Raw genomic sequence first — 13,352 nt, 5'->3', positions numbered from 1 at the left:
GAGTTGTCTTTCACATCAGAACTATGGTTTAAGGATTAATTTTGGATTTTGGGAAAACGGAAAAAAAAAGTGTATTTTTTGGAAATATTAATTTTGGACATTTATGAAATATGAATTATGTCTGGGGAATATGTAATTCCCCAAGGGGGGCTGTGATGTATATTTCCATAAGCATATGCCTTAAATACATGTAATAATTGTACACCTCATAACACTTCAGCTTACAGTTCACCGGGACAGCTAGTCAGCTGAGCTCAGAAGACAGCTGTTACTATACTGCATGTGGTTATTTCAGTCAATTTGCTCAACAGTGATTCCTCGAAGATAAGAGAGTTATTTATGGAGCCACCTGGGATAACAGAGCTTTATTTTAGGGGTGTAATTAAACCCCAGGGTCTGTGTGAACTCTTAAACTCTTGGTTGCAATCTATAGTTATAGTTTCAGCAGTCAGAGCTCATCTCTGGGTCATATATATACTCTGTTTTGTCTTTCTTGAATAACAACATATCCTTGCCAAATATGCATCTAGAACTAAGAATACAATTATATCTAATTATTTCATTACATGGTAATCAATGTCCTGTATATTTGATATGGTACATACATTTCATTCTTATAGTTACATGTTTAAATTTGTTAAACAGTTCTCATCAAGATGTCTGAGTGTCACTCAGAATAGCCCTAGTCACTGATTGGTCAGGAAAAGCAAGGACACTTTAAGTCCCACCTCCTTGATGTGAGGAGGGACTTTTTGACTTTCTAAGTTTCTGTAGTATAAATACAATACGTTTTTGTCTATACGGTGTGACAGACAGATACAAGTTGATTCGAGTGGACTTTGTCGTGTGTGTCCCCATTTTCGTCGTGGGCCGTTGTCCCCACGTCGCCTTGTTCATTGAGCCGTGTATGTATCAATAAAACTGCGATACACACTGGGATTGAAACTTTGTCTGGTTCATTGAGGGTCGCCTCATCTGACTCCTTTACGCACGACAGCGCCGCGATCCAGATACATCACCATATTAGCGTCTCTCACAGCCTAGGCACCGGCCACCGACTTTTTACGGGTACTAAGGTTTAGTTCCGACATTGTGGAGTGGGAAGAGTTTAAAGCATTGCGGACTGGCACTGCTGCTGGCCAACACGAACACCGTGTCTCGACATACTGTCCCTTATTATCGTAAAGTCGGGTAGTGTACACTGTTTATTTTTGCACCGAGGAGCCATGTGTGTCTGACTGTCTGACTACGTACGTCGCCTCAGCTAAAAACAAGAGGGAACTAGGGAAGCCTGATGTATGCTTCGCCTCTTTTTATTATTTTGTATTTAAATAACCGATCTACTAGCTCACAACGTGTCGCAACACGTTGTGAGCTAGTAGATCGGTTATTTAAATACAAAATAATAAAAAATCTAAATATTGCTTTGATGCTCATATTATCCTTAGGAAGTATTAAGTTGTTTTCATTATAATATGCATTCCATAGGGCTGGACCACACATGGACCTAGATTTTAGCAAATTTAGATTTTTTTAAATAATGGGATGAATCTACAACAAGAGCCATTCTAGGGCTAAATCTAGAGTTGCAATACCCTCCATTGACTCCCCACTCATCCAATAAATATTGTTTTGCTATACGTTATTCATCCCTCTTTTATCCATCCGGCGAGACGGGTCGCCGCATTTTAGGAGCACCAAGAAACTCCTCCAGGTGCTCCTCTGAGTACTATAGACCAAAAAAGTTGTGTGCAGCCCTGGATATATGATCTTGTCCATTATTAGGTTTAGGGTTAGGACGTGAATGTAATGATGGAGACATAAAGGTGGAGAGGAGACATTCTTGCATGATGCATCCAGGGACAAACAATCAATCTGGCTTACATTTCTGGTCCTTCCAGGTGACCGTGGGCTCTGGCCTCCCCACCGCTAGGCAGAATAGGTTGACATTCTCGCCTTCGTTCACTGACACGTCTTTGGAGATGTTGACGATCCTGGCCGGCACTGGAAAACAAAAGCCATACCGTCAAGACTATGACCTTAAAATCCCCTCCTATATACTCGCTTGCTTCATGAATTATTGATGAGGCTTCCCCTCGCAGCTATTTAAACTCTTTAAAGTATGATGCAAATCCCTGCAGTCTCAGACAGCAGTCTGCCGAGTAAATGATCCCTGCCTTTAAAAGTCTCTCTTGCTTAGAAACGGCTAAGGAACCAAACTAACTCATTATGCAGCATGATGAAATGCAAGACAACGCATTTGCCCATCTAATTTACAGCATATTACACTAGCCATTATTGTAATACATAATGTGCAGTTAAATCCCATTTTGCATGATTTCTTAATAAAACAAAAGAAGCTGAAATCATGGACAAATGGAGTTGCTTCTTTTCAAGTACGTAAATGACCAACATCAAGTGATATTTTGTTCCAAATTCCAAGAGTGGTGAACTGAGGAACAACATAAGATGCAGCTTGGACCCATTATCATTGTTTTTAATGAGATTGGCCACGAAATTGCTTTTCTGCAAAACATCCACTGGAGCAGGATCCTATTCTGCTATTTTCAGCAACGTACGTGCAACGGTATAAAGGAAAGACTGGAGTGGCACTCGATGCACTGACTCAGGGATGTAATTATATCGTGTGGTATCATGCTGACTGACATTGACTCGAGAGTCAGGTATATATTGGTCATCTGTGCCAAGCCTTAGACCCTGCAGACAAGAGTTATTTGTTTGGCTGCCGATATATATCCCATTTTGCGCGGGAACCCCTTTTGGTGTTAGCATTATGTTATGCTTTATCTATTGAAAAATAGCAGATCTACAAGCTCATATCGCGCCACCGAGTGGCGCGATACGAGCTTATAGGTCTGCCATTTTTGAAAAATCGAAGAACGACTGACATTTTTAGAATCTGATCTCAGGTCAGAATGGGTTCATCAGACCAGTGTGTGTCCAGTGGAAAACCTCGTATGAATCTGATCTCAGGTCAGAATGGGATATAAAAGAAAACACGTTGAGTGGCTGAACTCAACATGTGCTCTCCCCCTGCCTTCAGCTATAGCTGTGAGCCAGGGCTCGGCTCACATTCATCCCCACAGAACGTGGCTGATATACCCTTGCATATTTTTCATTTTTTTCATTTCGCTGGTCTCATGTTACTGCAATATGCACTACTGTACATGTACATGCACGGTACATGCAATATACATAACAACTGGCACATGCGGGGGGAAAAGGTCTGCAATCCATCAGGGCGAGCAGTCGGCCGCCAATAAATCACGTCAGTCAGGATCAGTCAAAGCCTCAGTCACTTAGCCCATTCTGACCGGGCACCCATTTTGGTGTCGGCATCATGTTATGCTTTAGCTATTGAAAAATAGCAGATCTACAAGCTCATATCGCGCCACCGAGTGGCGCGATACGAGCTTGTAGGTCTGCTATTTTTGAAAAATCGAAGACACTTTTAGAATCTGATCTCAGGTCAGAATGGGTTAATAATGAAACTGTCAGGATGTAATAGACATTTTTAGAATCTGATCTCAGGTCAGAATGGGTTAGCGCAGGCCTTGACGACTGGGCCCTGTAGTCCTGGTCCTGCACTGTCAGGCAGCTGGACAGCCTGCCATGTAGTTTACCCCCCACACCTCCCCCTTCGCCCTGACCCGTCTCACCCTAACCCCACAGCCCTGGAAAGCACAGAAGCCTATAATGAACTTGATAGAGATATAATAACCCATTCTGACCTGAGATCAGATTCTAAAAATGTATGTTTGAAAATGACAGTTTTCTGAAAAAGCCATGTTTCTATGTCAGTCGTTCTTCGATTTTTCAAAAATGGCAGACCTACAAGCTCGTAGCGCGCCACTCGGTGGCGCGATATGAGCTTGTAGATCTGCTATTTTTAAATAGCTAAAGCACGACATGATGCCAACACCAAAATGGGTGCCCGGTCAGAATGGGTTAAGGGCTTAATTTCCTTGTGACCAAATAATGCTAATTCACTTCCAGTATGCAGCTATAGGGTACAGCTTTAATGTCACCGTGTATAGACAGCAAACTTACACAATTAATGTACTGTATGAAAGCAAATCAACTCGGATATTACTCATGTTTGCATTTGTTATCACCGTCCACCATAAATGTTGAAGCAGTAAATCTAACAGCTCTCCTCCAGTCATCACCTGATTCAGTGTAGCGTTAGCATACAGTATATAACGTTATCAAACAATCTTGCATAGTAAAATACTGAGTTTTAAATTAGGTCATGGGTGTATACACACTCTCAGAGTTAAAGTAAAACTCAGGATTTTACAGATGCTTGGACATATGATCCTTTGATCATGAAATTGTCATCATTAATTTTTGTTGTTCAATATCGTGTATCAATTTAGATACCGGTAGTTGATTATCATTATGTGTTGATGAAAAGAACAAAAAATGTTTGCACCGAATAGCCAAATCATTCAACAATGTTTCTTCTTTCAATATGCCCACAATCCATTTGAATGCTATATACTGTATAGTCGTAGATTTATGTTTAACTTTTGTACCTTTTACTTTTTTAAATGACAGTGGAAAATTACAAAGTATTTTTTATATGAAGTTGAGCCTATAAAACGTCAGGACACAGGGACATATTTAGCATTTTGATTATTCAGTAGTCTAGTTAGCTATCTTTATGTCAAATGCAGCTTTTATTGACACTTCCGTTTTTTACCTCTGCACAAGCCAGAGCAGCTGGGATAAAAACAAGCCATGCATCCGATTGAAAAATACAAATTACCATCAAAATCCAATCATTTCTTCCTTATGAACTATAACTCTTTCCCAGGGGAGTTGGTGAGAATCCAATTATGTCTTTTATATATTTTGTTCACACAGACAGATAAACGGTGGCGAACATAACCTTGGTGGAGGTAAATGGCTCCTAACTATGAAGAATAACCCAGAATCTTCCATAACCTGAAACATACCAGACCCTGTGAAGTTTTGTGATAGATATTTTGTTTTGGTTTGTTGGTTCATCATCAGAACCACCTCTGAAGAGGGATGTACGCCGTAAAAAACATTGCAACACATTGTGAGCTTGTAGAACTTGTAGAATTAGTTTTTGGGTTCGTTTCACAGTATGGCATGGTTTGCTTGTATAGTCCAAACGAGCTAAAATAAATCATTAAAAAACCCTTAAACCCCGGTCACTGACCTTGGACAATGAGGTAGACATGAGCAATGCGGGGCATGTTGTTGGCCTGGAAGGTGCAGGTGTAGGGGCCCTCGTCGGCCACCTGCACCGTGTCTATCTGGATGGAGAAGTCACTGCTGTTGCTGTTGACCAGTGACACGCGCTTGTCCAGCGACCACTTGTCCGTCCCCGTGAAGAGGATGTTGGAGCGGTTCAGCCAGGCCTTGTGAGTGACCTCCTCATCAATCTTACACCTGTGCGTGGACAGGAAGGACATGCAAAGCCAGTGGGGTCAGTGTTTGGTAGTAATAGCTTTGATAACGACATCTAATTAATGTAATCTTTTGAAGCACATTGACAAAGCACACTCACAAGGCCTTTACTTGGCCGCACTTTGCAAGCCCTGCACGCCTCTGGGACGAGCAGCAGGCAGCGGGCCCATTCAAAGCCACACACATGTCTATCTACGTCCTGTAAGTAAACTTATATAACTAGAAATAAAACTAGTGTTGACTAATCATTACAAGGCATGACAAGTTGTTATGATGCCAGGCAACTAACCAACCTAGTAAGCAAGAACCCACGTGGATTATTAAAGGAGAATTCCATACTAAAAGGCTTTCTTACCTTTCTTTGTAGTTGTTACGTCCCCGCCAAAGAGGTCCAGGTGTTATTTTGTGCAAAAGCTCCTTATTGGCTATTTCCCCTACCATAAGCCCTAAATGAATTGCATTGAATTGAATGGGAATTGAATGGGGCTATGGGGTGTTGTGCTAATTCGCTTATTTCCATCGCTCAAAATTATAATTTCTTTGTATATATCCTCTCTTCATAATGTAAATAATATCCCAAGCGGCACACTTTACTACTTCTTTCGATGGAAATAAGCGAACTAGCATAACACCCCATAGCCCCATTCAATTCCCATTCAATGCAATGCAATTCATTGAGGGCTTATGGTAGGGAAAATAGCCAATAAGGAGTTTTTGCACAAAAAAACACCTGGACCTCTTTGGTGGGGACGTAACTACAAAGAAAGGTAAGAAAGATAAAAAAGCATTCTAGCATGGAATTCTCCTTTAAACGCAAGCTTTTAGCCAAAGTTTATATATTTACGTTATGAAAACCATCAATCTGTGCTCTTAAACAATGGACACACTTTGGAAGTACATTAAATCAACATGGAACCTCCGTGGCATTAGGTGAGTAGTTTATTGGGGGATGATCATGCTGGATCACGCTGGTAAAATCATCCTCAACAACAGCTGCCCAAAAAACCGTAGGCTACAGTACAGTACAGTACTGTTAATGTCACTGCCTGCAAGAATGTGAAGTTGAAATTGAAGTTCACTTAGCTTGCTTTAGTTGCTTATATGATGCCCTTAACCCATTCTGAACGGGCACCCGTCAGCATCATGTTATGCTTTAGCTATTGAAAAATAGCAGATCTACAAGCTCATATCGCGCCACCGAGTGGCGCGATACGAGCTTGTAGGTCTGCTATTTTTTTGAAAAATCGAAGAACGACTGACATTTTTAGAATCTGATCTCAGGTCAGAATGGGTTCATCAGGCCCAGGCCGTAGCGTAACGGTCTGGGCACCGGACTGGTAATCCAGTCGCAGTGTGCCGCGGGTTCGACTCCCGGACCCGACACGGCCTTTACTGCATGTCATCCCCCCATCTCTCTCCCGTTTCCTGTCAGCCTACTGTCTGTCCCTTCAAAAATCAATAAAAAGGCGTAAGCCGCAAAAAAATATCTTAAAAAAAAAAAAAAGAATGGGTTCATCAGACCAGTGTGTGTCCGGCGGAAACCTCGTATGAATCTGATCTCAGGTCAGAATGGGTTAAATAGTGCTTGTACTTGGAACTGTTTGCAGCGCCGTCACTTCAGTACTGCACTTAGCCACTAGATGTCCTTGCCCGGCTTCAACTGGGGGACATTGATATGACCTGGATAGATATCACTGCTGAGGCTAGATCCCGCCAAGGCAGTGTCAGCAACTCCTTTTATCCACGCGGCACAGGTGAGCTGGAAAGTACTGCGATACATCGCTTACAAGTGACTCGGGATGACATGTGAAACACAAGCCCTGTCCTGAACAAGGGGAACGCACGCACGCACGCACGCACGCACGCACGCACGCACGCACTCACTCACTCACTCACTCACTCACTCACTCCACCATTCCATTCAACCTGGAATGTCATCATCATATTAAGCTATTTGAACATGTTTAGGAAAGGTTCCAGAATGTTCACGTTGTGACATTTTTCTAATGAGGCGCAATGTGACAGCTGTGCAACACCATTCATCATACTACAAAGTATAAAATAGGGTTTTAAATCGTTATTTAAAGGTATATTCAGTGATTTCACTCAAAACACCTTAGGTTTCGTTTTTGGCCTGGGACCCAGCCTTTCGTCCAATCAGGATAGAGAGTCAAAAACGAAACCTAAGGTTTTTTGACCCCCAGGGGTTAACTGGGGACAGGGAGGAACTCCTTATATGGTCAGCACGCTCTATAGTAGGGAGGATTATCACAACAAAACAAAAAAATAAGTGATATTTGAATTAAGTGAAATCACTGAATATACCTTTAAGGAGCATCGTTAAGTTCAAGTGGAGGAAACTCATCATACTAAGAAAACCCTCATCTGCGTACCATCATATTAATAATAATTAATAAAATGTGTTTTTTTACTAATTAGATGTTCCCTGTTGCTTTAGCTATTGTAGACTACAGAAGACCCAGAGGAAAATTTGTCCCAACAATGGCATCAACGATTCCCCTTTTATCATGCTGCATCAAAGCCTGTGGAGCAGTCATTTCTCAGGCATTTCATTTCAGTATTTGTGCCACAATGGCAAAATCATGTCAACTTAACCCATTCTGACCTGAGATCAGATTCATGCGAGGTTTCCACTGGACACACACTGGCCTGATGAACCCATTCTGACCTGAGATCAGATTCTAAAAATGTCAGTCGCTCTTCGATTTTTCAAAAATAGCAGACCTACAAGCTCGTATCGCGCCACTCGGTGGCGCGATATGAGCTTGTAGATCTGCTATTTTTAAATAGCTAAAGCATAACATGATGCTGACACCAAAATGGGTGCCCGGGTCGGAGTGCAGATCTCATTTATAAAGCTGTTCAGCTTTTTGTTCATCAGCTCCTGCTTGCGGTTGTGTTTAGGCCTATCACCGGTCTAATGTCTATCGATTCGACTACTCGTGTCTTTGTGTGAAATCCAACTAGAAAAGTAATCTACCGTTTGTAATGCAGAGGAACTGCGTATAGGTATACAGAATTCAAGGGGATGCTGCTGGATTTCAAATGAGATGTTCCTGTTCTCTAGGTCAATTCCCTTTGCTTTCGTTAGTTAGTTAGTCCCATTCTCAACACCAGTGTAGAGTTTTCTTTTCTTTTCTTATTACAAACCAAACCAAATATACCAACCCAAAAAGGCACTCAGTTATTTTTGCATTCATATCGTCAGTTAATTTCAAAGAGAAATCAGTCATACTTCTGGTCAACTTCACCTCTGATGGGTCCGTATAGTAGTCCTCATTTTGATCACACTATAGTTGTTTTTGCGCGGGTTGGCACAGGCGATCTGTCTATGGCAAACTTTGATTGCTAAAATGTAATAGCAAAGGGTGGAGTGGACCTGGAGTGCTTTGTGTTCACAATGCACAGGTTAAGCGAACCGCAACACAGACTTGAAACGAACCGCAGCAGACCACCTCAGGAGGTAGTCTGACTCTGAGTGGGGCTCGTTTCAGAGGGCTCTGACTTCTTTTGGAGTGTTCACATAATTTATCCCATTCTGACCTGAGATCAGATTCATACGAGGTTTCCGCCGGACACACACTGGTCTGATGAACCCATTCTGACCTGAGATCAGATTCTAAAAATGTCAGTCGTTCTTCGATTTTTCAAAAAATAGCAGACCTACAAGCTCGTATCGCGCCACTCGGTGGCGCGATATGAGCTTGTAGATCTGCTATTTTTCAATAGCTAAAGCATAACATGATGCCAACACCAAAATGGGTGCCCGTTCAGAATGGGATAAGCGTGAAAAATAGCTGAGCCACGGCCTGAGTGCACTTCAGAGGCTGAAGAAACCATGTGTGAAAACAAATTGGAAAGGACCTGAAAAGCAACTGTTATTTCATTTGCAATTTAATGGCCCAAATATGACTATATATACTGTACAATATTATAATGCTACAAAACCTGTATTCTACTAATGGTAAAAATGAGTCACTCCAGACTGCAAATCTTCAGGACAGCATCGAGAGACAGTTATTCATGTTGATCTGCCGATAAACCGTTAAAAAAATAATATCAATAATTTCTGTTGTTTTTTTTAATCCGAAAATGCCAAAAGAGGAATTGATTCAGTACAGGCTAATAGGTCATGAAGTCAGTGAAAGCACTTTGAAGGTGCCAAATCAACACCAGGGACCTGACAAGGTCATGCTTGAATGGATGTTTTTGTTTTTATCACCATAAATGCTGCGATCAAGCTAAGTAAGAGGTTATATTAGAGTCACCATGACCACAATGACACCTGACAGGTGGCGTCATATAGCTTCAGGGTAAACCGTTTTGCAGAGGTAAAAATATTAAGCAGGGTGGCTGCTAATTGAAGTTATATGTGACTGAGAGAATTGGCAATTAAACCGATATGACAGGTGTGGAGGAAGAAGGGACACAAACAAACAAGTTTCTCATGTAATTAGTTGGTGCAGGTGTGTAGGATTAGGCGTTTACCTCAATATGACGCTCTCGCCTTCCAGCACTGTAATGTTGTCGGGCAGGTGGCCGAATTCTGCTCCACGCACACTGGGCCCTGCCAAGCAAAAATGAGAGATGGGGGGGGGGGAAGGGTGAGCAAAATTCCTCCAATAACAGCAACAGACGCTCGATTCCTATAGTCTCGATCCCCAGCCGGTACGTACTCTGTAGTCTAGTCGACCAACTCGCCATGCGAGGTCGTCCCGCCCGCATGCTCACTTGTTTCCGCGGGCAGAGTTAATAAATATACAAAACAAAAGAGTCGCGACGTCTGCACTGACCCCCGCATTTGAATAATGATTTGGTTTTTGCACCGCATTCTGGTGGTGGGGCACGCGCTCATTGAGCAGCGCCGATAATGAGCCGAGGGAAGAGGATTCACGCCGAGCCACCAGAGCGTGAAATGAAGGGACAGCAACGGCAACAGAAGGGATGCTCATCCTGCTACCAATACACACATAGGCAGGCGCACGCACGCACACGCGCACACACCGCACACGCACACACACACACACACACACACACACACAGACGGACTCACGCAGACTCACACATAAGCACACACCCTGAGAGATGAAACGAACTCTGCATTTGCGTGGCGTGTATAACAAATTCCAGTGAGGAAGTAGCCCCCACTACAAAGCCCTGCATTTTTAAATTACTAAGAATTTGGAGAGGCACGTTTGAAAAATCCGCGAACCAGACCTGCAAACAAAGATAAGCACAAACTTTGGTTATCTTTGCAGTGACACTGACTCTGTCTTGAGGCAGGTTGGTCCTCAGCAAGACACTTGGCTCTGTGTCCATCTCAGCCCTTGCCAAATACCAGCATGCACCAGGCACTTCTGCTTGTGTCCTCCATCCATCCTCACAAATCTTTGTCCCTCCCTGTCTATATACGGTGACCTCAATATATCGCTGGACATTTTCCTATGGTCTAGCGCGGGGTTTAATAAACAGCAACTTTATGAGACGAAACCGGTGCAGTCAGAGAGTTAAGAAGCACCCCGAGGTTTGTTAAACAGGCATGCAGGAGTCTGGGAGGACACACGGAGCATGCCGAGTGAGTCCAGCGAGAGAATAGATCAAGAAGAACAGACTCTTGGAAGAACCGTGGTTTGATTACAAATAACAACTAGAAAATTCGCAATTTTAAAAATTGCAGAGTGTGGTTGCCGCAGTGGCTTACATATGCCCTCCCACTAGTATTGCCAGCCAATTACAATTTCAAGTCACGCCTTAGATCATGCGTAAGTAATTCGGAGGGGATTTAACCCCCGAAATTCATGTTTTTGCGACAAACGGTTACATTTCTCGCATTTGCGGCGCCCCCTATGGATGAAAATGGAATTGCTTTTAGAACTTGTTGATTGAACACCCCCGGACATGTGATTGAAATTTGGGATGGATTGGACATTCGTTCGTGATTTATGGCATTTTTTGTGATATAGGCCCCTCCTACTAACTTCGGAAGACGATTACGGCCGAACGATACGCACTTTCAAAATTCTGCGGCTCAGTTTTAATTGGATGGGTCCAGAGATCACGTGTGCCGATTTCTGTGAGATTTGACGAAATCTGTAGGAGGAAAAGCTAAAAGTGTGTTTTGGACAAATTCAAAATGGCGGAAAATCTATCATGGCGGAAATGGGCGTGGCCTATATGGGGAGATGCGTCATGACCCAAGGAATCCAGGGAAAGAATAATTTTTATTTTACGACCTACGGTTCAAGAGTTATAAGCCAAAAGGTAAAGTGGGCTGTTATAGCGCCACCATGAGGCCGACCTATAAAATTATAATTTAATAAATTTTAGTCATAATTAAGAAATATCCCTAAAAGTTTTGTAACTATAGTGATTACAGTCTCCGAGGAAAAAATACTTGAATGTGATTTTTTGCCTTTTCCCATTCATGTCAATGGGAAATTTAATTCACTAATAAATTCATATCAATTAAACTATACAACATTTCTCTTAACAAAATACAAGCACACGATTCCCGATTTTTCCGGTCAATTTGACATATGGCTCAAGTGCGTACAGCGTACAGTGTGGGAGGTATAAAGCGACAAAAAAAGACTACTGTGGAATAATAATAAAATTAATAAAGTGTTACAATTACTAGAGTCTGGTTGCCCCTTTTGGGGCAACCACACTAATGAGGGACTCAAAAATGTTATGCACATCATGGGATGCTGATCAAACTCAAAAGACGTTCGTACTGCATTGCTAAATGGCCAAATGACTGCCTAAGTTGTCAGTAGTGAAATAAAGGCTAAATTAATTTGCCTTAATTAATTATATCTGTGTGTGTGTGTGTGTGTGTGTGTGTGTGTGTGTGTGTGTGTGTGTGTGTGTGTGTGTGTGTGTGTGTGTGTGTGTGTGTGTGTGTGTGTGTGTGTGTGTGTGTGTGTGTGTGTGTGTCTATCTACAGTATGAAGATTTGTATGTTTTTGAGTGTTTGTGTCATACAGTATGTGCACAGGCACTGAGGTGCTTCTTAGGACGGACCCAATTTAATGCGTCTTCAATGCATTCAGGCATCCACTGCTCGTGTGTGTGTGTGTGTGTGTGTGTGTGTGTGTGTGTGTCTGTCTGTTTGCTTGCAAGGGACACGGGAGGCCGCAGTGAGAACTAATGGTGCCTCTAAAGAAATTGTCCCTGAATATAACCAGCTAAAAGCCATAATCACATTAGCGTGTGCTGTGGCTGGCACTTGCTGTAGTGCTGTCCAAGGATCACAGAAGTGGCACCATCATTTGCACTCTCTCTCTCTCTCTCTCTCTCTCTCTCTCTCTCTCTCTCGGGGACAGACTCTAGCACCTCAGCAGGTTGTGTCAATGCATGGAAATGTCACCATCTGTCTTGTGTTTCAAAGGTTAATTCTATGGAATAACCTTGTGTCGGGCGCATCCATCCTCTTTGACACAGAGGGGGATGTCGTGTCCTCGCCTGTTATACCTTTCAAGTTCACTGTACTACTTTGGACTTTATCCATTCTGACCGGGCACCCATTTTGGGGTCGGCATCATGTCATGCTTTAGCTATTGAAAAATAGCAGATCTACAAGCTCATATCGCGCCACCGAGTGGCGCGATACGAGCTTGTAGGTCTGCTATTTTTGAAAAATCGAAGAGCGACTGACATTTCTAGAATCTGATCTCGGGTCAGAATGGGTTAATCAGACCAGTGTGTGTCCAGCGGAAACCTCGTATGAATCTGATCTCAGGTCAGAACGGGTTATTTAGGTTAATTCAATTCAGTTCCAGGCTTGGGCCAGGCAGACGGGTTGTGTCACACTGTCATAAATGCGTGACGAGCGTGCGCAAAACGGTATCCTCAATCACACATGCACG

At 42.7% G+C, this 13,352-nt stretch overlaps 1 protein-coding gene across 1 annotated transcript in view; it reads right to left on the bottom strand.

The window, feature by feature from the left end:
• iglon5 (IgLON family member 5) overlaps positions 1–13,352 on the bottom strand; it is a 137,220-nt gene that overhangs the window by 33,425 nt on the left and 90,443 nt on the right. Inside the window, exons 2-4 of the mRNA XM_083760705.1 lie at positions 9,973–10,051; positions 5,213–5,445; positions 1,885–2,004 (exon numbers count right to left, since the gene is read on the bottom strand). Of these exons, the coding sequence (XP_083616831.1) occupies positions 1,885–2,004; positions 5,213–5,445; positions 9,973–10,051 (432 nt within the window). The remainder of the gene's footprint in view (positions 1–1,884; positions 2,005–5,212; positions 5,446–9,972; positions 10,052–13,352) is intronic.

This window comes from Protomyctophum parallelum (genome assembly GCF_964188405.1).
Source record: "Protomyctophum parallelum genome assembly, chromosome: 3".
In the NCBI taxonomy this organism is placed as follows: domain Eukaryota; kingdom Metazoa; phylum Chordata; class Actinopteri; order Myctophiformes; family Myctophidae; genus Protomyctophum; species Protomyctophum parallelum.
Note: the sequence above shows the minus strand (reverse complement) of the source record. Positions and strands in the feature narration are given on the sequence as shown.